We start from the raw sequence: 26,101 nt of genomic DNA, 5'->3' as shown, positions 1-26,101 counted from the left end.
AATACAATTTTACGCCGTAGCATGTTTCCAAATATCACTCGACAGAAAAAATGTATAGCATGCATGTATCATAACTAATCCTAGGTCAGCAAAACGCTGAGAAAAAATGCTGACAATTTGTTTGAAAAAATGGACATTTCTCTTGAAAGCAAGTTTAAAGTGATTATATACACGGGAATAAAAAGTGCTAGCATACATGTTGATTGTTTCTTATTAAAACTCGGTAGTCACACTTATCCTGCATGCACATACCGTATTGGCATCCTGGTCCCATCCAACCGTCCGCACAACCACTTGTACATTGTCCGCTCACCTCTTCACATTGTTCTAAACTGTTCTTGCAGTTACACTTGTACATACAGCGGGGTCCGAATTGAGGTTGTGCATTTCTGTAGCCACCACGAGGACACGTAGAGTCTATGAATATTAATTCATGACCTAATTGATTAAACTGAACGGATGGATATTCAAATGAATGATTACTTGGAATGGTGGATCAAACGGATTAGTAAGCAAACATATTGTGTGTAATTGTTATGTCCCGTTACAATACTAAAGACGGAAAGTCGTTTAAACTGAGTGAAGCATTTCCTCAAAAGTATACAGTGATAAGAATGTGCAATTCAAGGAAGATACTTATATCAGTAGACTGAACATTATGTATGATGTGGTGGATGCAAAGTCCTCTCTGCTTGTCAAATCAAAATGGGTAAATATAGAATCAGTAGCATGTAACTGCCGGTTTTTCCTTTGCATTACCCTGTGGATCCACTGACACCCGTCTTCGCCTTTACCCAAATGACATAGTTATCCCCTACGCCATTGATACGTGTTGCCCACATTTAATTTTTTCCACTGAGATGCAAAAGCACACGTACCGAGAGTCAGTAAGTCATTGGGGTACAAACTCGTACGGATGTCAGTGACCCAAAGGTTTTCCAAAAAGGGCAAAACTCTATCCTTTCAAACTACTTTATAACTCTATTGTGATTATATAAACGAACTTCCAAAGTGTACTCAGTCAGACCGGTATATGATAACGATCAATACACACACTGCGAGCTAATATGTTTTCAATCACTAACCAGTTTTATGAAGATTGTTGTTTTTTTCTGGCTGTAAATCCGCACTGTTTCTTAGTTGTGCTCGTAACTCTGATATTCCATTTCCGCCAGTACAATGAATGTACTCATTCAGACGGGCTTGTATTACCATAAACAAAAGGTTCTGAATTGATTTTCCAGAGATGTGCTTTCACTGTTTTTATAAGCAAGATGTTTATACTGACAAAGAGAGAAATATATTTGTCAAATTGGGAATATTGAAGAAATGCTGTGGCGGTTTATATACAAAATGTTGAGTGGTAGCGAAGATATTTATTGCCAGAATATTTTAAAAGATTTTATTGAGTTTACAAATAGCGACGTAAGTCTGCCAAATGAATGTCATGTCAAAATTTTGAACGATAATTTGAGGTCCTTGTATCGTTTGAATGCATCATACAGCTTCATTAAAGAAGTATAAAAGATGTTTACGAGTTCTCGGAACTAACCAGCACACATTGCTACGTTTGTGAATTTGGCCTTAGAAATGGAACGAAACAAACTTGGGCGGATGTTTTAGACAAACAAAATTAGAAAGAATCTGCGAAATATCGTGCATGAATGAGTACTCCCTCAAAAGAAAGATAGTAACTCGCCCACTGCGTCTGAAGCGAGTAACGTTTTTGATCAGGTCAGTGACGAAGATGTACAAGAGCAGGCTAATTGACAAATGCTTTGGGGTCATAAGAATGGCATCCAAACTCTAATTGTTTTGCTTGGCAATACGCCGCAAATAAAAACAGACAATGTAAATATATACCATAACTTCTAGACGCTCTCATGAAACACAAAATGTTAATGAAATTCGCTAGAAGTTAACGTTATTGGGTACGTGCAACAGTCGCCTGAAAAAAAACTGATGTTGCTGTCGTTCTTGATGTTGACTCATTTTGCGCTTCTCACGGCCGACCTTTTTATGAAAGCTGTTTTACTCAACACTGCAGAAGGAAATGTGCCATGGATGCTCTGAGGTAGGCGTAGTTAATTATCTGCTAAGGGTTGATTTACAGCTCTATGTTCGCCATGGAGAGTACGTGTTGGCGTGCTACTAACAACACAGAAAAAAACCGTAGCAGTGATTTCGCCAATTACATAAACACTTGTGGTACGTATATAAAACAAACTCCATGGCATCAGAATGAATAAATGCAAAGCTGCATGCCTTGGAAAATATAAACCCTGTGGCAGAACATGCCATTGTGAATATTGTAGAGCACACACGCAAATATTACGTGATGGATTTAGGGGCACAACCCTGTCTGAAATGTGGCATCGGAGTCAAACTGTAATCAACTTTGTCAGCCTTGTGAATCTGGTCATGAATACTACAAAGCGTGGAGAAATAAATCAAAACCACAAATACCTGTGGCAGCACTAGCGCAAACAGATACCACAGCAACAGAACTAAATTAAATATTCGCCAGAATTGAAGCAATTAGACTTTCTGATCCTAATATAATATCAAAAGTAAACAAGCCATCGTCAAAATTTCTAAATTAGAAAGACGCTTTGCCCTCCCCCTAGTATAAACATGCCTATAGACAGTGTCGCACCTAAAACAGCTTTCAAGGCAGCATTGCATTTACATACCAAGTCGTATGAGACACATACATACTTGAATTATTAAACTCATATCAAGACTGAATCCACAACCAACACTGATTTCCACTGCAACAGCAACAACAAAATTCACCAACAAAAAGCAACGATAAAACTACTGACAATTTGCACGTGAGGATAGTATCCGAATATCCAAAGGTGCAAGGCACTGAACAGATTCTCGAAACGCTGAAGCAATACACCAAGACATGATCGGGATGAACTATCGTAAGATGTTGCAAGTTTAGGTCTATCTCTCACCGTATCAGCAGTTTCTTGGATCCAGTTACAAAGCAACACCAGACTGTATCTCACCAAGGTCAGTCATACACGTAAAGAATTTTAACACCAAATAATTTTGAATGGACAATTTTGTCGGCGCTATACCTGGTCAATGACAATCATGACATGCCCCGAAGATACCCGTTTCCTAACAACCAGAAAAATGAAATCTTGAAGATGCTGCATGATGACCCCAGTGCTGGGCATCTTGGCGTGACTCGCACCATTGCCAGTGTACGAAGCCGTTTCTACTGGGTTGGCTATAAAGAGAGTGTTAGACGATGGTGTCGCGAATGCGAAATATGTCAATCCCGCAAAGGCCCCAAGCTACGCCCAAGAGCAGCTATGAAACAATACATTGTTGGTGCCCCATTAGAAAGGGTAGCCATGGATGTGCTGGGTCCTTTTCCGAGATCAAATAGAGGAAACAAGTACTTATTAGTAATTGCAGACTACTTCACACGATGGACGGAGGCATTCCCTATGCCAGAACAAAACACTGAAACAATAGCTAATCTATTTGTGGAGGAATTTATTTGCCGCTTTAGGTTACCACAACAACTAAACACTGACCAGGGTGATCAGTTTCATTCAAAGCTATTTAGCGAACTCTGTTCCAGACTGCAAATCGACAAGACCAAGACAACAGCCTTTCATCCTCAAAGTGATGGTCTAGTGGAAAGGTTTAACCGCACCATTGAAGATATATTAAGCAAGTATATTACGCACGATCAGCGAGTCTGGGATGACCATCTTCCACTAGCTATGTTTGCATACAGATCATCTGTGAATGAAAGCACTGGTCAAACTCCGAATATGATGATGATGGGACGGGAAGCTCAACTACCTGTTGATCTAATTTTCGGACCTCCGCCAAAAGTGGAACAAGAAACGGTTGACGACCCAGAAAATGAGCATATTAAACATCTACTTACCCGAATGTGGAAAATTCATGACAAGGCAAGGAATCATATGATGCAAGCAAGCAACAGGCAGAAGAGATACTATGATCATAAGATACAGGCAAGACAGTATAAAAAAGGAGATATTGTTTGGCTCCACACAAAAACAAAGAAGAAAGGTCGTAGTCCAAAACTGCAAACAAACTGGGAAGGCCCATATCATGTAATCGGAGTGTTATCTGATTTAGTTCATAAAATACAGAACGACCTTAAAGCAGTACCAAAAATTGTCCATCATGACAGATTGAAGCCATTTTATGGCGGGAACCGCATGGTTGATAGAAACCTCTAATTTGTGTTGAGCCCGACACTTTTTTATAACAAGACACATAGATAGGGTATGTAAGCCCTGGTGTTCTTGTGAATTCTATTTGTGGAGTGAACGGGACTCTTTTTGGGTAGCCGGCATTAATATACCTATTTGTTTTCTGAGGCATTAGTCGACAAATGCTCTCAGTTATTTGTGCTGAGGTTAGTTGGTAGTTTGTCATATTCCCAGCCACCTGAAGGAAAGTCCTGGATATGAATGTCAGAGAAACGAGGACTCTCACTTCTGAGGGCTCTGATGTTGGCATAGTGGATGGATGGACAAATTAGTATTTTTATATGATACATTATGATACATTTTTAAGTAGGGTATGGGCATTACTGTCCAGTGTATTGTGGGGTCGTTTTGGTAGTCTTGATCAAAAGAAATTTTGGTATTTTGAATAGCACTCCTTTTGCATAATTATGACAGTAACGACAAGGCATTTGTTTAACCCTTAATCCAACGAGCAACAACATGCAATTCTATGAAATAACTCTCTGCGCATGGTGGTTTTACTTTATTGAGTTTGTTTCATTCTTATAAAAAAAAATTAAAAAAAATTAAAAAAACCAGGCTCTTGCAAGCCATATAGTATAGTCTTAAATTATTATTATTATTATTATTATTATTATTATTATTATTATTATTATTATTATTAAAATTGTCCCAGGACTTAAGAACTTTTAATAATACCTTTCTGGACACTTTTCAGAATGGTTGTCCAGTGTGCTGAATGTGGTGTGTCATGTGCGAACTGGCAGCTGCTCCACAGACACAACAGATACCATCATGGAGATAAAATACGGTGTGAATATTGTACATACACCGTGGCAAAGAACACGCAATACCGGATGAGGGCACACTATGCGGCCAAGCACCCTGGAAGAGCCTCTAGGTATAATAGGAGGGAACATACAAATCCCGCGAGAGTCTCGCCAGCCAGACCCTGTGTCTCATCAATTTCAAGTTGCCCAGATTTCAGGAAGACTCCCAGGGGATCGTATAACAGAGAGACTTCAGTGAGCACTCCAGATCACCCCTTAGCACCCTTAACACAACTGAAATCACCTACCCCCATTTATCTGGAAGATTTTCCTTCAACGCCAGAGCGGGAAGCCATGGTGTCACCATGCAAGAGGACATCACCCCAGAGACCTCAAATTCAAAATGGGTCTGGAAATGAACCAGTGGTAATGGCTGCTGCCAAAGAAGTAGAGAAATCTATGCACCAGCCAGCTCTGGCAATGAAATCATCTTTTCCTGACTCACCCTATGAGCCGTGCTTGGGATCTTCGTGTGTGGAAGTGCCACCATACCATCCAACACCACTAGAAATGATGCACCCATGTAGCCCCCCCAAGAAATGTTGTACTTCTGCGACCAGCGCCCACTTATTTGGTCAGGCCTATCCATCTAGAGACGTCGCCACAAGGAGCCTTGTATGAGCATACCAATCGTCTTCCCTCCCTCCATAATGCTGATCCGAGGGAGGTATTTGTGGGAGCTCCCAGCATGTATTCAAAAACTTCCCAGGCCGAATGTTTGAGGAGAATACGGATGAAGTCCAAGTTGTCTGGACAAATATCCAATACATACCAGTACGACCCAGCTCCTGAAGTGTGGTTGAAGAGAGTCGAAAAAGCAGTTCTCACAGATGGGACAATTTATGAATTGACATCAATGTGGTTTCCTGATCCAACTTTCATCAGAAGGGAGAGCCAAAGCACCATGACGGAGTATGAAACACCCGTAACTGGACATTTGGAGACACAGACAGAGGAATCTTCACTAGCAATAGCACTGTCTGCCAAGAGCACTGAAGAAAAGGAAACACAGTGTTCCATTTTCAGTTTCAACTTGAATTATGACATATTTGTTTTTAAATTTTATTTTATTTTATTTTTTTTTTTTTTATTTTTTTTTACATTCGTGTTAATAATTATTATTCCCAAAATTTTCTTCTTCTTTTTCTGTAACTTCATTCATTATCATTGGCTGATGGGGACAATCAAATTTAACTTTAAATGGACATTCAAAATTCAATTTCAAAATAAATAAATAAATAAATAAATAAATAAAAAAAATAAACCATCAAACAGCACTGTGTTTCCATCAATATTAATTGGCTCTCTGGCGGGGAATTGAACCCCGGTCTCTTCTGTGACAGGCAAAAATACTAATTGTGTTGATTGGATAACTATGACGTGTGTGTGTGTGTGTGTGTGTGTGTGTGTGTGTGTGTGTCTGTGTGTGTGTGTGTGTGTGTGCAATATTATGTATTAGGATAAGTTTCAAATGGTATTCTTTTCCATCCATAATCATATCCTTTATAGTTAAAATATTGTATTAAAAATTGCGTTACATGTACATTGCAAGATGTTAATCCATGTCTTTGAATCAGTATCATTGAATTTTTAAGAGTTAGATAAATGAATATATGATAATTTTCTTAACTTGTAGAAGTTCGAGGACGAACTTTTTCAACAGGAGGGGGGTAGTGAAACAATCCTGACTACCTGTCAACTTATGTTTTTATAAAGTGCATTTGCACATATCATTAATGTTGGAGATAATTTATAATCTCCATTTATTGTTTACATTCCCTTCATGTTAGAAAATCGTACCTCTGTTTCCAGTGCAAATAATAGTAACTGTTGTATCAATTTTTGTTGTTGTTGTTGTTGTTGTGGGGTTTAACGCCATTTTTCAGCACAATAGGCTATACATGGCGGCCAGTATTAATGGTGGAGGAAGAACCCGGAAAACCCCGGAAAGAACCACCGACCCACGAGAAGCTACTGGCAAGCTTTCTCACATGCCCACATTGGCTGAATCTTAGACTCGAACCGCCGCAGACAGAGGTGAGATGGCAGTGATCCGTAACGAAGAGCGCTTTAGACCACTCGGCCACTCGGGGCCCCTGTATCAATTTTTGTAATATGACGCCTGGACAAAGGAAAAGTAATTTGACAAAATATGTAAATCATATAAAAATGATTTGTTTAAATATTTGTCATATGGGTAAAGATTTTTGAAGCTCAGTGTGTACATGACAGGATTGTAAACTGTTATCACTTACCTTGTATTTTGCGAGAGAAATAGGCAATTGTATCCATTTTTCTCCAGGATTAAGGTAAGACTCGTGTAAGTTCATAATTTTTCGTCACCAGTGTGATGAAACCGTTCGTCATCAATGTTGAATCTTTGTATAATTTATTGTGAAATAATTGTTATTTTTGTCCTTTGAAATCGGGCGCCATTTTTACTACTGTGTGTGTATTGAGCGCTCGGCTTTCCGCTAGGAGGCGCTCAGGTTAATCTTTCCGAATTCTTCCATATTTAGTCATATTCGTGAAAACTTTGTCATGAATTTCCCGAGTGTGTCCCCAAAACCTATAAATAGGGGTGAGATCCGCCGTTTTGGCAGTTGTGGTTCTACTGGATTCCAGTAAAGGTCTCAAGACCAAGCAAAAAGTCTCAACTGATAATTTCAAGCCTTAAAAGCAAGGTAGACTAGTTACTACCGACACATTAAATTTAGTACTCATAATGACTACTATAAAGTTTCTCTGAAATTGTTGGGGCCCCGAGTGGCCGAGTGGTCTAAAGCTCTCACCGTTCCGGATCACTGCCATCTCACCTCTGTCTGCGTGGGTTCGAGTCCAAGGCTCGGCTAGGGTGGGTACGTGGGAAAGGCTGCCAGTAGCTTCTCGTGGGTCGGTGGTTCTTCCCTGGGTTTTCCAGGGTTCTTCCTCCACCTGTTATACTGGCCGCCATGTATAGCCTATCTTGTGCTGAAAAATGGCGTTAAATCCTAGAACAACAAAAAAAATCTCTGAAATTGTTTCAACGTTTATTTCCTCGTTATATCAGATAAAAACTCCCACAGAGGGATTTAACTGACGACATTGTCACTGTGTCGTCATGAACACAGCCGTCTGCTATCCATTGGAAATTTAATATTCCGATTGGCATTATCGAATTTCCTATTCAATTTCATGTAACATTTTGAAATCACAAATTTCCATTCATTTTGTAGTGGTTGTGTCATTTAGTTGTCGAAATAATATACCCGACACAACGACACACTGTGTCGCTCAAAACGACACACATTGTCGCATTCAACTCAAGCGACACACTATCGACATCCGGTTTCAGACTGTGTCGCTCAAAACGACACAATGTGTCTCAGCCAACAAACCCGACAAACTATTAACATCCGGTCCCAGACTGTGCCTGTAACATATTTACCATAGGACTCTAAAACACAAACCCGGGTCTGGTTCCGAACCTTGATTGGGTGCACAAAATCATTACCACTTCGGTACGTTATATGAACAAACTTTGGCATAATTAGCTTCTTTTTCTGTATAAGATTAGTTTTGGAATTGGGATTATCTGAGTTAGAGATGATGTGAATTAGGACAAATGGAACATTTATGCTGATTTTCACATGCAATTTAACACTGAAATTATTGTTGTCATTTCAACATGCTTTATGAAACATCTGTTCTGAAAATTGGCCAATCATATAATTCACTATTCTGAGCACTAGATTTTGTGAGAAAACACATTCAACCCTGGATGACATATAATAAATTGTGTTGACTATTTATATTTGTTTTGTTTTGTGCTTTTATGACCTATATAAGAACTTTTGTAGTGAACACATATTTCTTGACACTACAATACACCGGAGAGGTCTAGTAACTGAAAAAGGCGTGAGCTGTCCATCTATTCCATTTTATTTGACCTTGACCCTTGGCACGTTACAATATATTGAGATATGACGAACGAACTTCGTTCACCAATGATGAGTTCTGACACGACTGAGACGGTTTGTGTTTTGCATGAAATCTCTGCATTGGTGCAACAGGTGGTTGAAAATACAACCCAAAGTGTAATCTTAATGATTACAATCTCATCAAGGCAACCAAAGTTCAGTGCAACGTTTTCTGCACACGTGACTGCTGGTGAATCACGCACACTTGAGATCGTACTAGCATTGCTGCGAGTGCATTCTAGTTGGCTTAATATTCGATATCAACAGTTTGGTGGTCTGCCCCCAAACAACTCATTTGTGTTTTCAGCAGATACTGGCGCGAACTATTGTTTTATTCAACTTCCCTGACGCATACGACATATAATGGATCAATGATGAAATTTGACGAAGAATTTCGTTGTTGATTGTCAAAGACTCTAAAAATTGTATACGTGCCAATGAGTCCACATTGAGTTCGGTCGTCGTCATATAATCTCAGACGTATGCGGTTGACATTGTACGAGCATTAATAAGATGACAAACAATTTTTACGTGTTGGATATCACACCTCACATTGTGAGAAGTATCTCAACTACCCAAGTCAACTACCCAAGTCAACAACCCAAGTCAATGTGATGCCACCAATGGGAGCTATGAAAGCTGGTCTGAAACGATAGGCGCAGTTGTTCAGGCTTACATACTGTTCGGATTTTTACCTACTATGTGACTTGATATCGATTACGCCCGCAGTACCTGTGTATAGTCCATGCTGTAATAATCAACTGCCTCATATTCGTTTTTCAATTGGGGATCATGTCAGGCACCTGACTGATCAGCGCAGTGAAACAATAGCAATACAACTACATTAGTGATTGACCTGGCAGCTCAGTCACTCCGAGACTGAATACGACGATCAATAACACGAGCATTTCGTATAGTCTTAGATGTTATATGCGGTCTTGCTGAGGCAGCAACTGTCGGTTTTGTTGCGAATGGCATCACAACAAAATTAACCACTGAAGCGTCACCAATCGAAATTGCTGTCGAAGCTATATAAATATCAACTGGTGTCTCTGGTGGAGAATTATATTGCGAATTACTTGCTGCCACACAGAGCAGTTTCAATACGATCAGTAAATTGTACTCGGTAGCAGTCGAGGATAAAATAGTCAGGCGGCTGAGTTTGAGATTGTGCTGGTGGAAAAGGCAAAATCACAGACAATTACAAGCACAAAGAAGAATCGGCGAAGATTTACACAAGGTCAAAGTCAAATAAACAACAGTCTTCCAAAAATATGGTTACTGATTGAAAACACATTAGCTCGCAGTGTGTGTATGTATTGATCGCTACAATATGCCTGCCTGTTTGAGTTCACTGCGGGATTCGTTTTATACAATCACAACCAGTTTTTACTCAAGTAGTATGAAAGGAGAGAGTTTTGCCCTTTTTTGTTGAAAACATTGGGGTCACTGGCATTTGTACTAGATTATACCACAATGACTGGCTCACTCACGCTACGTATCTGTTTACAACCCGGCGTACATAATTTAAAAGTGCCCAACACGTATCGATTGCATGGGGGATAAATGTACCATTAGGTAGAGGCGAGGACAGGTGTCAGTGGTCCCAATATGTAACGAAAAAGGCAAAACCTGCTGTTTCACACTACTAAATCAATGACATTAGGTAATTGCTGTTTAAACATCGTAAGATTCAAAGTAAAGGAAAAGAATATATAAATTAAAAAGTATTTTGAAAACTTTCCATGCCGTGAGAAAATTAGTTTTTGAATTGTACGCTAATTTCTCAAACATGTACTGTTTTTAATTTGAAATCCAATAATATGGATTTGATAATAAAACTTACATATCGGCATGTTAAATTCATTTTAAAAGTTGAACGTCTATATCATTTTGTATTGTGTCTGGCTTACAGGTGATTCAAGATCTTAACTGAGTTTCATTAATTGTCACCATGGAAATTATTACTCTCCAAATGTTACTTTTAGACTGTGTGAACCGCTGCTTCACGTCAAATTATAAACATAAAAAGGTGAAAGAAGCGTCGAATGTTTTATTACTAGTGTGCATCATAATGGCATGATAAAGGTTTTGTAAAACGCCTGGTGGCTAAAGACAGTATCAGATCGTGTGTAAGATGTGTCACCATTTGTTACACGAGTCTGATGCTATATGATATGCTGTGCTACTGATTAGGGTGTGATCATCTCTGTTCTGGTGATATGCTATTTATGACCTAACTAGCCTGTTTAATTGTAGTTATGGTATTTTACATCATTTTCTTTGATAATGTTATGAATTCATACACCTAATGATGGATCCAAGCTTCCTTTCTTTTTAGTATATAGTTGTCAATATATGGAATCTCTAAACAGTTACAAGTCAGAAGAGGATGTTGGCTATTGCTTAATAGTGATATAGTACATACCAAAAGACAGCCTTGACCTTACTTTCTGCAGGTTTAACTTAAACTTGTCCTAAACAAGTAACATAAGCACTCGCATTTCCATATGTTAACTGTCAGATTTGTATTACTAAGTTGATCAAAGAAATTCCGAATCGTTTCCAACTGATCTTTCCCGGTAGCGTTGTACGCGATGACATCATCGATGTATGAGTCCCTATTACCAAGACCAAATGCTATTATGTTCATTAAACGCTGAAATGTTCTTTGATCGACCCAATTGACAATTAATTTAAGTAAAAGCGCGCTCTGCAGTACTTGTTTACATTTTAAGGACTTCTTGTGTAACATGGTCAAGTTAAATCTGTACAAGTTAATATCAAGGTTATCCCTGAATTTCCGGTGCCTGTTAGTAAAAAGCATCTGATGCGATTTTGGGATATGGCTTGATGTTATCAAAACTTTGAATCAAATTTCCCAATAATTGTCGAGTCTCTGACGAATCTGTTGAATGCGAACTCCACGTGTCATTGGACTAACAAGTGTCATTAGTCTATTAAAGGCATACATTAAAGTACAGTTCTTTGAAGGAACTTTCATATACTGCTTTTTTATGTACAGTTTGTGTAAATAAGCTGATTGATATTAATAAGACATTTTTATATGTAATTATAATTATAATAGTATAATATGTATATTTTGAATAACGTGTGAAAGATATAATATATAAAGTGTAAAATATAATTATAATGATAACATATATAATATGTAAACCATTCATAAGTACAACATGTATATCAAAAAATATGAAAGAAAGCTTTATTGTATAAGTCTTTTCTTTTTATAAGGGTGGGTGGGTGTTCTGTTTATCATACATTATATGCTACATTTATTGTCCGTTATTGAGGATATAGATTTTGGCTACCTGAATTTGTCATGATTTCAATATGTTTACCAGTATTTGAGTTAAAGGACTGACCTTATTTACGAGCTTAGAATGTTCTGGAGGAGAACTTGCTCACAATTTGATGGAATTTCCCATTAGTAGCGACTCACATCTAGGTCAAGTGAAATATAACTAAACATTATTTGGGATTATAGAGAACTCACTGAAAGACATTCTCGATTGTATCTTTGTGGTACATCAGGACATGCAAGAGTATTTGTACATCAGGACATTCAAGACTATTGGTACATTAAGCATTCAATACTATTGGAATTCATTGGGAAAACTCAATCGTTATGACATGTGATAAAACATTTAGGACTATCTGCGATTAAATTCACAAAACTGTAAGCGTCTTTTCAATTTTCACTATGCAATATAAGGAAAGAGGGCAATATGTGTTTTGAAATCCATCAGCAAGTGAATCTTTCCCAACGCTCATACAATGCAGAAGATATGGAGCACAACTTGTGGATGAAAACTATATTTAAAGACGAATTAATGAAGGGGCGTTGTCAAATGTCTTTGTATATTTTTTATGTGCTGAAAGCTAATGTTGTACAGCATAGCTTTTCTTGACGCTTTCGAATATATATATATATATATATATATATATATATATATATATATATATATATATATATATATATATATATATATATATATATATATATATATATGTGTGTGTGTGTGTGTGTATATATATATATATATATATATATATATATATATATATATATATATATATATATACAGAGAGAGAGACAGACAGACAGAGAAACAGAGACACAGAGAGAGAGAGAGATGGATGCCTTTATGGTATGCATGTATGATTATAGGAGCATTACATTTTCTACTGTTTAGTTAGTAACGCAGCTTCTTATATAGTTCCAAATTTGTTTAATGTAACTGAGTTAAATAAATAAAAATGTAGGTCTACATCACAATACATACCTGTAATTACTGTCTGAAGGATAACTGTATAAGCCAAGAGAATTACCAAGTGTAGTTTCATTGTGTACTGTTCTCTTGACATGCCACGTCTTTCTACAGACTACAGGTCTGAACGAATAATATAGACCCTGATGTAACTGTTCATATTATTCTGGTTATATCATACACTTCAATGAGTAGGATGCATACCATCTATGTTCTCATATAAGACGCTTAAAAATGCAAACAAAATAGATCTGATCTGCAGTGGCATAATTTACCAGCTGATCAGGGTCTATTTTATTTGTTTAACTGACTGCTCCTAACAAAGTTCAGAGACTAACATCTGTCAGAGCATTAAGCGACGAGAGAAATTGGTCTCCGCACTTTGCAGTAAGACTCGTCTTATAAGGGAGTACAGACGGTATTGGGTCCTTGGGAATCTTTTCATAATATAGAGACTATACACATATACGCGTTTAAATGAGTAACCAGAAACCAGTTTTCAAGAAAAATAAATTACAAGGTGACTACCGTGATTTAGGGCTGTTTCAGTAAAACATATACCCTACGGGGGGAAGGCAAATTCAACCAACTCACAACAGAAGTAATTTTAAAAATATTATGATCCACCGTCAAATGTGTTTTAATCCAAAAACACTGCCCCCTACAGAAGCATATTTTTTAAACATCATTTCTGGCTATGGGTTAGTGGGCAGTAGAAGCGATTTTAATATTGGGTTGGGGACAGAAGCGATTTAAATGACAGCTGGCTGGAGGTAATCTACTCAGTTCTTATAGATCATATAATCTACTTCATATTTTTATTTGTATTCAATCATAATAATCAATCTTTTGTAATTTTGTTTGTTTGTATATCAGCCAAGTATGTCTCTGATACTGTGAAATCACAAATTTTCATGTTGGCTTATTATTTGTAGATGTCATTGATCAGTCCTTTAATGCTTACATATTTAACATCCATGAATACAGATTTTATAATAGATATTTCTATTCTAATACAGAAATCATGAATTAGTATCCTTACGAAACTGTGTGTTTACTAAAGTGATCACTATGTCTTGCTATTTTTCTTTGTTCTCAAGCATTCTGCTTTTGATTAGAATAATAGTTAATTCTTGCATTGCTTTTGAATGTGTGGTCAGATTCTATAATTCCTTGTTATTTTTTTAAATAAATGTTTTGTTAAACGTATAATACATGATTTGTCAGGAAAAAAAGCATTGATGTCTGTGGAAGTGATGTTGTATTATTTGTCTGCTTTTACACTATATCATTTCTTGTAGGAACATCTTTTTCAGTTGCCGATGTCTTATTTTTATGCCTTGTTGCAAGACTAATATAAAGTTATAAAAAATATAGCAAGTCAAACATTTTTATATCAAAAGTTAGATTTTAAAAAATGGATGAAAGTCCAGGAAGCATGTTTCCCAGAGTACTCATAAAATCAATGTCATTGCAGTTACCTGTATTGTCAACAGCATCATCATCACTGATGGCCTAGCAGTAACATTCTGCACTTTCAGTCCAGTTGTCACAGATTCTATCTCCCATTTCTAGTCTTTCATATGAGACTTATACCTATGGCCTGAGGGGCTTTCATGGCAGAGTGGTATAAGATGCTTGTCTTGTGATACAGATCTGAGGGGTTTCCATGGCAGTGGTACAAGATGCTTGTCATGTGATTACTTGCCTCCAATGTGTAAATGAGAATGCTGCCAGTTACTTGTGGAAGGTCAGTGGTTCTACATAAGTGGTGTTTGGTGTCTCAAAAGGACCTGGATTTTCTTCAGCAGTAAAACTGGCTGCCATATATAGATTCTCTTCATCTGAAAATGGTGTAAAGGCCATAATGATCTATCGAAACCCGAGATCTCATGTCTAAATGACTTCGGCTGTTGGAGATAAACGTCAAATCAACAGAGGCTCCATGTGTCCAAGTGTACTAAGGTGCTTGCTTTTACATCACTTGCACATCTCACCAAGTGAGTTTGTGTCACAGATCAACAAATTTTGGTTGGTGGTCTTTCGGGGTTCTTCCTCCACCTAATATAATATTGTTAATTTTTTTTAAAAAAACGAAATCAAATCAAACTAAATCAACCAACTAATCAACTGTGGCAACAGCAGCAAAGGTACTAGTCAATCATTTTTGCAACAGCTGTGTGAGTTTATAACTTTTGACACGAGTAAATTTTGTTGACCTTTGAATATCGTCAACTATGCTTTTCTGACAGTTACCTTAAAGTCATCATCAGTTGGTACAAATGGATTTTTCATGGAGAGCATATGGGATGGAAAAGTCTTGAGCAATCCTGCATCACACACTGCCGAAAAGTTTACATTTTAGCTCACTTAACGTTTCTCTAACAATGTCGATTGTTCCAACTAGAATTGTTATAACTTAATCAAGCTATATTCACCGATACCTGGAGATATGCATCTGTAATAAATAACAAAATATGAGAATGCATCAATGTTTTTCAATGATGCATTTGAACTGAGCAAGTACCACAATCACCAAACCAAGAAATACAATTATTCACATCTCTCAGGCAAGAGTAGTGTATAATCATAATCTGCCAAAAGATTTTTCAATTTTTAAATTTGCCAAATATTTTTCCAACCATACTGATTCAGTGGACATATCACCAGAATGGACAGAAACAGACCAGAAGGTTAAAATCGATTTGATACATCTTTTAAGTAGCTAAATTCCTATTGGTTTAGTTAACTGTACACCCTTTATTGTCTTCCTTTTGATGAAATTTTTTACTGAAGCTGAGAAAATAATGTTGCACACATAAAAAAGAGGCACACTTCTACTCATTATTGTTTTTGTTATACTTCTGCATTCCAGCCTGTTCTTATGATCTTGACCCCCACATACTGTGTCTTGTTTATAATATGTATCTAAATTTCTCACTTACTTTTCCTAGTACTATACAACTGTTCTGTGAATATGCATATCAGTGTGAAACGCAACGGGGAGACTAAATCCAAGATTGAAATCCTCTACATTTCTGGATGTATTCTGCTTAGATTCCATATTTCTGCACAAAATTCAAGAGTTCACGACTCTCTGTGCTAATTCAGTTCCCACTGTAAACCTGTGCAAACAGCATCATATTAAAATTCGGAACTTAACATCTCGAGTGCTCATGATCAAATTTGTATCAGTATATACACATCTATGACGACAGGCTTTGTGAAAAGAAAACCATAAGAAGCCGCGCCATTTTCTGGATCTATACAAATCTGAAATGTGTGCTTTCAATACTGCACCAAAGAGTCAGCTGCTGATTTCAGTAATGAGTCATCCAAACTCAGGTCTGTAAAGGGACGGAAATTATGTTAATAAAACAATGTCCCTCACTTTTTTCAGTTACAAGTAGGACAAGCTCTCATAAGATTGTTTTTACTAAAATCTTGCTTTCATTATCAACCAGTCAGGCACAGTCAAACCCATATATACTCTATTTTATCTTCACTGATTTATAGTATGGTTCTCATTCTTTCAAATCTGTAGTAGTGTGAGTCCTTTAACAACTCTCAATGCTTGTAAGCCTTTTTTGACCATGCTGACTGTAAGATAATGTTCAAGTAACAGAAATACGATGAAATAACCAGAGACCAATAAAATCGAAGTTTTGTTTGCGTGCGATCTCAAATGAGGATGTGGTGGCGGGAGGAATAGCCATTGTTAAATATCACCCTAACACTCAAATATCTGTCACTCTTTCTTACTGTTCCACTCTGTTAAAGCTCTACTGAAATCAACATTCTCGAAGAGATGTCATCTCTAGTTGTATAGCGATTATTAATGTAATGTCATTTGGCATGGTCACGTGGTTGTGGTGGCGTCTTGGTTGGGATGGCAGAAAGACCATAGGCGTACTCCATATTTGACAGCTAATTATGATTTTGTCAAAAGAATTAAAAAATTTCTAACAATTCAGTTAGATTCGGATATTTGATTCATAATCAATGAACAAGTTCTAAAACTGATGTGTTTATTTTGGAGCTATGTTCCTCCATCACATTCAAGATTTGGATATACCAAAGGTGAAATTAGTACAGTTGCAGCCTAAACTACTAACGTGGCTACTTCAAATGTTATTTAATGTGAGACTTTAATGCAAGAACTCATAGCTTCAGTCATTTTGGGGTTAAAAAATTTAATTTCTTCTCAAACAACTCAATTTGGTGCAGATTACATTGTTTTTAATGATACTGTGAAAATTCTTGATGTGTAAAAATTGCACAAGAAATGAACATCATCAGATTAGAAAATTACTACCAATGGGAAAATACTGATAGGAATATACATAAATAATGATATTATTATTTAAGTAGAATATGTGGTGACAATACGAGCACTAGTTCTACAACTTTGCAAAAATACATCTTGTACAACTATATTGTTGTTTCTAACAACACTGTAATATGGCAATAATTTCTGCGTATTTCTTATTTCAGTCCCTTGCTAATTAACAGTTTTAGATTTTACAATACTAAACACATTTTACATTTCACATTTATACAATAACACATCATTACAAATATTTAGATTGCAAGGAAATAGAAGTTACGATTTTGTTAAAAGCACTGGTACCAGTAAAACTAAAGGAGATGGTAAAAAAAAAGATTCAGGATGAACATATTAGTAGTGTAGTAAAGAATCCGTGTATTAGAATGACATCAAAGATTTTTTCATCATTAGTTAATGACACTTCTTAAAAATGTAGTGTACTACATAATATACTTTTTTAGTTATCCAATTTGTCATACAAATACCAGATAATGGCTTGGAACCAAGTGCCAAAAGGTCTGCAGAAAATACCACCATGATCAAAATATATATAGGAAGAACCGAAAACAAACAGGACAAATGTTATCCATCTTGCTTTGAGTTTACACAGATCAGTCAGTCTCTTATGTTTAATGTCATTTAATTTTTGCACATAGAGAGCATGTACTTCATTTGGTCATATATCTGTATGATATAACAGTTTGACTCTTTATTCTTTTGTTGCCATAGTGGTTCTGCCAACTAGAGGTCTACACACATTTAATTATGTTGTATGGGGATTCTCTGATGTTCCCTATGAGCATTAATCTATTAATTGTTTCTGAATTTAATATGATCTTCCTCCTCTTTGTACGAATATTATTATATACTGTGAACTCCTTTCACTGCCTGGTGTCTGAAATGCATATGATAACTAGCTTGAATAAGCTACTGTTCTTTATGGTTGTGCAATTGTTAACATCTCACAGGTATGGCCCCATGGGTATTTTCTCTTGGATATCTCTGTTCCAAAAAGAAATGTTTTGAACCAAAGGTCACGTTAGGATTTTAAAACTAAGAGTCCATGGCTCCCATTTTGGTTAAAATATGAGTCCCACCAAAAAAAGTTGCATTCCCCTCCCAGAAAACTATGCAAATTATAAGAACTATTGGTTGCCATAGAGTTTAAATTTTACATTCTTTATAAAACTGACATAGCTCTTGCTTGTCCATCAGAGTGAGTCTGAATTTTGTCAATCCAAGGAAGGTCTTATTCAAAGCACTAAGCTAGGCATCACACACTTTTCTTACACTTGGATAATGTCCCTTTCAAACTATCAGTTCTAGCAACTTTAGCACTCTCCTGAATCTCATTACAATCTTCTTCAGTTTGCCGTCGAACCCCAAAATACTCATTAAAGTCCACGTCTCTACATGTCATGATTCCGAGGTCATGTGCACTGCTTATTCCGTTACACTCGGAAATGAACACAATAATGAAAGCTAAAGTTGTTTATTTGATGTACTGTTATAAATGACCACATGTACATATTTGGGTCTTTGTGCTTCTGAATTCAAGCACTGTAAATATCAGCAGATTTTCCCACCCAGCTGCCAGTCAATGCCTTTGATCTTGCCGCTCAGCTATAGGAGCGTGTCTTTTTTATGTACTCGTATAATGGTGACGACTTGGGGGGTCTTTCATCCACTAAATTCTGTCATTCTAAATATCAGCACAGCTAACTGATCAACACATTTTCCCACTATGCGGGTGACTGAAGGAGGATTGGCACGTCTTTGAATTTTACCGCCCACCTAAATAAAAAATGGCGTCCAAATACGCGTGATTATAAGCGTTTCTGAGACCTCTGTTAGTTTTCACTAACATGAACTCTGCCAAAGATTCACTTCTTTGAATCGGTGCCTTGCTGCCTTTTATGCCAGATTTTTCTCTTCCATAATGCTATATTAGGGTTTTAAGGCCAACATTCCCATAGTCTGCTTGTTCAGACATGGGTATCTTGAATAAATAAAACCGGCATATTGTCCATCCAACACGTACATGGGACTCACATTCAACATCAATTTTGGGCTCAAAATCACACGCTGGTATTTCCAGTGACATTTTCCCAATGTCCAACATACCGATATACATGAAATTCATTGCCATCATAGCTATCACCAGGCAGTATTTACCGACTGAAACCGTCGTCTGAGGACAAACCTTGCTGTGATTCAGCCATTTTGGTTTCCTGTGTAGCCCTTATTCGAAACACGTATTTGTAAAACTTCCATGATGAAAGTAAGGCTAAAACTACCATAAAATGCTTATTCCATGGCCGAATGAACCAATCAAATTTAGTTTCACAGCCATGCATGTCGAACCGAAGTAGATCAGAATGTCGCATCAAGCGTTGTGAGACAGCTGCGGCAGCGCGAATTACGTAGCAAAATACACTTTTAAAGTTAAAAGTTTAATAAAAATTGCATACTGTGCAAAGCACATTTTTTATATTCGTGACGTTGACGTAATTTGCTGAACGCGTATCACTGCTTTAAAAGTACGTGAATTCGTACAAATTACGTGCACTCGCGTATCCTGGCATCATTTTCTGACCCAATGTTTTATTCACGTTAGACCACAAGGAGGGGTTCGATGCAATTTTAAATAAATATTGTTCTTTTTTTTTTGTTTGTTTGGTTGTTTTTTTTGGTTTATTTTTTGACAAGCCCACCAGCGATTTCTCATTTTGTTAACACAACCCACAAAAGAAGTGATTTTCCTAACCAACCTTACACTGTCAGAATCAAAATAGTTTGAAACACAACCTCCTACAGAAGTTTTTTTGAAGTGCCGTCCTCGGGGGGATATATGTTTTACTGGAACAGCCCTTAGGGAAGAATGTTTTTAACATTTATATGTGTTTTTCCCATTCATACAATTGCTGGTGAAATCCCTCATTACTTGGTATTCCCACAATCAAGATAACGTGAATCCGTTTATCTGTCATTCTCTCATTCTGTACACATTCCAGATCTGCATAATAATATACAGATCAGGAAGTAACTGGTAATATAAATTTTGATCCTGTCATACACTTCAAACCAGTAGGGACACATACCGTACGTAGTCACTTATAATTCGCAACCCAGATGCAAATATACCTGACTCTGATATGCCGTGACATAATTCATCGGCTTATCAGAGTCTATCTTGTATATTTTACTAGCGGTATTCGGCTATTTTAATCTTTTCATAAAGGACATGCTCTACACTTGGATACATGTGCTAGTTTAACTGTAAAATCCATTTTTCAAAGAAAGACAAATAGTAGACTGATTTAGAGAGTATATTTACATTTAAATGTGTTTTCGCACAGATAAAATTGTTGGTGAAATCCGTCTTTATTTGTTCTTCCCACGCTCAAGATAGCTTGAATCGTTTTGTTTTTCAGTCATTTCTTCCGTCTTCAGTTTCCTTTTAAAATGCTGGGTTGAATCGCATCAAACTTGATCTTGGTACCTAACCATCTATTAGCCATGTGCACGAATAATATAACATTTACCTTCCTCCCGAGGCCCCTGCAAGTGGGAGACAAAAGGTTCTATCTGCATAAATTTTAAATACATTGACTTTGTGTATATATGCAAAGAAATTTAGACGGAGAGGGACAGACAGATAGATACAATAGACATACGAATTACAGGTAGGCAAAGACAGAGACATATATCATTTTGAGTCTCAGGAGTGACTATTTCGAATAAAGAGTAGAGGGTGTTCAAAAGCATAGTGTATATTATTCATACGGTTGCTTGTGAGGGTGATTGTGGGTTTGCTTTCTGGCAATACTAAATTAGAACTGGCGAAGCCTGACACTTTTTTCACTGTATTGGCCTAACTTTAGCTACAAATGTGACAACGCATGTGACCCGTATCTCTCTCTCTCTCTCTCTCTCTCTCTCTCAGAACTGGGTGCCGTAGTTACTCAGTTGCTAGATTGACAAACACTTAATCGTTGGGTCTCGCGTCGGTAACCTCTTAGGCCAGTCGAGGTCGTAAGTCTCCATGTCTCCTTGAAGAAGTAATTTATCCACAATTCATGTGCATGTTACTGCAAGTAATGTTTTACGAGACAGATTGTCTCATAAACTCTTAGTCAAGCTGTTTCCATGACCCGATAGAGGGAGAGAGAGAAAGGAAGAAGAAGTTCAATCTCTCTTGAAAGAGGTGTCACTTTGACAACGAAGATATGATTACATCTGGGGAATTTGGCAAGCGGAGGTACGGGATCCTGTAAAGACAGAAGTCTCTTTGAGTTTCTGACGAGTAAACTGGCGTGTCCGTGGATTGACGCTTTTTATATCAGTTTCTTAGAACGAAGCCAAATATGGTTGTACATCTAGTTCTTGTGTACGCCAGAATCTCAGAATGAGGTTCCATCGTTAAATACAGACTATCGTCTGGGTCTTTGTTCGTCATTACGTAGACAATTCCGCTAGATCAGCTCATTTACTTATCTAGAACAATCCTTGGAATTCGTCTAGTTCATCTATCTACACACCTTACCGAGTGTAGCTTTGTGCTGACTTATGATAGCAGAGAAATTTATGTAAAAGAGGGTTTTGCCTTTTTGCTCATAAGGGCGGAATCTTTATTAAATAGTATATAATTGTAGCACCGAAATAAATGGATTTAATCTCATAATATTTTTATAGAAAATTACTTTCAATATAATTTAATCAAAAATTACTTTTAATACAATTTAGAGAAAATTTCAATCTTATCACTTGTACAAAAAATTATGTCCTAATAAATGTTGAATATGACGTTAAGAATCAATCATCACTGTCAAGATTGGCACGTTCCTATAGGTGGATTAGGCCTGATAATCACATCATGTATTTATTGGACACTGTGTTATTTTTGAGAGGACTGCACACACCACAAGAACGTTTGGCTCTCTTTACCATGGGAGCAAGGCGTTTTTATATATATTACTATGTGTGTTATATATTGATCCAACATAAATAAATTAAATTTTATTATTATTATTATTATCATTATTATTATTATTATTATTATTATTATTATTATTATTATTATTTAGATACTCTTATCATTGTCAAATAGGTGGTTAGTGTGATGATGGAAAAGGCGAATGCACTTTTTCCTCCACCAATGGGCGGTGTGTATTGGAGTATTTCCTTTTTCTCGTGTGTACACACAAGATATTTGTGTAATGCCCTTTGATGAATTTTCTGCACCTTGCATTTCAACCGGCAGTGCTGAAACACACGAGACATTAAAAAATATTGTTGACAAGATAACTAACTTTATTTTGGAATGTGCACTTTCATTCTTAGTAAAAGACGTACATATACTATCTGACAAATGTGAGGTCTGGTTGGATGGAAGTTGTCAGAAAGCACGAATAGAGTGTAATGCACATAGAAATGAGTATCTTAGAAACATATTTAAATGTGCTAAAATAAATATGCTAACGTTAAATTAATTTGTATAATAAATTTGAGAAGATTATGAAAAAGGAACAGAGGTTTAATCGTATCAAATTCATCAAAATGTCTAAATCTATCCCTTGAGACTTTGGGAGAGAGAATAAAAAATAAAAGTACTATAGAAAGCAAACGTTTTCATCTAGTCCATCCTACATAAACGACTTTTTCTAGAAATTTAAGAACATTTAAGACTCCTGTGACTTAATAACTTACCAATCACAAGACGACGAACCAGCTTTGATAGATATTGAACTAATTGATGGACAACATGATGTCGATATTTCACTTGATGAAATAAAAAGGTTAATATATCTTTGAAAATAAATATCATATATTGCCTGAAGTGATTGTTAACTTTGTTGATGTTATTGATAATTATCCTGCAGAGCTTTACAATTCTATGTTTCAAAGTAGTACTTATCCAAAGATAGGTAGCACAAGCGTTATAGTATAGAAAGGTAATATCGATGAAGCTAATTATTGAAGGGTCATTACACTTGTTAGAACAATAGCAAAATTTTATTCCAATTTATTAAGTGAATGTTTGTGTAAATGCGCTGTAAAGAAACAATAATTGAAAACCATTATAGTTTCCAGATAAAAAAGCCACTGCTATTCTGGTCCAATGTCGTCTTTACAGGAGACGAGAACCATGTTTACTCCACTGCCTACACAACCATTTGACCAAAAGATCAGCATCGTTTTGAGTCATCAGTTTAGTCATATAAGCACCAAATTTGGCCACCCGAGACAATATTTGAAACGTTAGCAATAAAAAACTATGAATAACTAGCACAGGATTGGATATTTATATACGTTTTGTTATATTTGGCAAATCCCTTGTGAACGGAGGGTATAAACAATAAAGGCATTTCTGCCAGAGAGTTCCAGATTCCAAATTGTGGTGGTAATGGCATTTTAAGAGAAACAAGGGTGCCAACAAGTGAGTAATTTACAATTAAAGCATCATTCGGTAATTTCTATTATTTGAGAATAACGACATAATTGTGTGGTTGTAAGAATACACATACATTTGGTTTAGTAATTCGCCACTGGCGAAGTACACCAAATAAGCTGCGGCTGAAAAGGCTGACAATATTATGAGTGTGACTTTGTGTATTTCTGCAGCCATATTTTGTGATGGGAACAAAAGAAGTTCCCAATATAATTCTCAGTGGCATCTAATTAGATCAGAAATTTTTTGTCAATTTGGCGGTAAGGGAGCAGAATTTGTGTCCGACTTGTGCCTCAACAAATAATGCTCTTGAGCGAACATCTATGGCATTCCATTTATTAACACTTATCTTCCGTGTGAGATCCATGATACATTGACCAACGGTCTGTTGGTTCTAAAGCCGCAGTTTCGACATCACCATCCAATATGATTCGTCAAATTACACACACACATATATATATATATATATATATATATATATATATATATATATATATATATATATATGTGTGTGTGTGTGTGTGTGTGTGTGTGTGTGTGTGTGTGTGTGTAATTTATATTATATAATTGCTGTCCGTGATTGAGGGTTGTGAAAATGGAGTTTTCAATAACCGAATTAAGTTTTTGACATTATTTATTAAAATTCTAATTTAAGACAATACCTTCTTTAGAAGCTTAAAATGTTTTGGAAGTGAACTTGTTTACAATTTGGTGGAATTTTCTAATAGGATGATTAATTTTCTCCAGAGCGCTCTATTGCGACATGGATCAAGTGAAACGTCTTTATAAAGGACTTGGTAAACAACTATTCATTCCTGTTTCATATATTTGGTAATCTATCATCAGAGTTTGCAGTTGCGTTCAGATATAATTTGAGAAGAATTATTTAAATTATTCATTGGAATTATAAAGTGCTCATTGTTTTTCGACATAACACTGGAGATTACTGATAACCCATTCAAAGACGTTCAAGATTATATCATAGTGATACATCGGGATATAAAAACCGTTGGAATCTATTCGGGACATTCTATACTTTTGGACTGGGGACATTTAGGATTATCTAGAATTTAATTCACGATATTGTAAATGTCTTTTGAATTTCACTACATATTCTAGGCAAATACGTTATTATTGATTTTGTTGGTTTCGCTTCCTTTCTGATACATAGTTTAAAACCACAGAGTCGTATGAAATTAAACCATGCTTTATGTGTCCTTGTTCTCTGTTTTATTTGTCTTTAAATTAAATTAAATTTACATTTTCTGACATGTTTTTTTAAAAAATTTAAAAGCTTCATGATAGAATGTGACATACGTGTTTATAATACGAAGGCAGATCTAAATTTGCGCTGTTTGGCTATGGTCGAGCTTTGTCAATGGGTAAATTTGGTTGTGTTTATTGTATGGATGAACTCTGTCAACGGGTAAATATGGTTGTGTTCATGGAATGGATGAGCTCTGTCAATGGGTAAATATGGTTGTGTTCATTGTTCTTGTAGAGCGGATCATTTATATCCAGAGTACGTAAATACTGAAATAAGTTGTAGATAAGACCATATCGAAGAACACGATCTAACAAAAATTAAAGTTATTGAAAAATTATACAGGAGAATTTTAAAAAATAACGTAGAAACTGAATGAAACCATAATGGTTTAGTCATTCATAATTTAGAGAAAACTGAATAAATCGCCAAGTAAGGAAGAGCAATTTGACTATCAGTGAACGTGAGAAAAACGTGTGAAAATCTTGGGTCTCAAAACATATTTTATCACTAAGGGTCTACTTGTTATGTGATTCTCTTCATCTGATTCGTTTTGATTAATGTTTACTTCTAAATTGTACGTTTCATTTCTGAACACTTTTATATTTATTCAGTAGTATATCACCAATAGATATAGAGTGATGGGTTATTCATGTAGTCATACAGTGCAATAGACATTCAATCTTTACATAGTCATACAGTGCAATAGACATTCACTCTTTACAAAAATA

The 26,101-nt window shown here is 36.3% G+C and overlaps 1 protein-coding gene across 1 annotated transcript in view; it reads right to left on the bottom strand.

The window, feature by feature from the left end:
• Nucleotides 1–13,427, bottom strand: part of LOC149798116 (uncharacterized) — a 131,297-nt gene extending 117,870 nt beyond the window's left edge. The window contains exons 1-2 of the mRNA XM_089960843.1: nt 13,344–13,427; nt 253–417 (exon numbers count right to left, since the gene is read on the bottom strand). Of these exons, the coding sequence (XP_089816969.1) occupies nt 253–417; nt 13,344–13,425 (247 nt within the window). The 5' untranslated portion in view covers nt 13,426–13,427. The remainder of the gene's footprint in view (nt 1–252; nt 418–13,343) is intronic.
• Nucleotides 13,428–26,101: the final 12,674 nt, after the last annotated feature.

The sequence above is a fragment of the Sinohyriopsis cumingii genome, chromosome 6 (genome assembly GCF_028554795.1).
Source record: "Sinohyriopsis cumingii isolate HCF-2022 chromosome 6, ASM2855479v2, whole genome shotgun sequence".
Classification (NCBI taxonomy): Eukaryota; Metazoa; Mollusca; class Bivalvia; order Unionida; family Unionidae; genus Sinohyriopsis; species Sinohyriopsis cumingii.
This window is presented reverse-complemented; position numbering and strand designations above follow the sequence as displayed.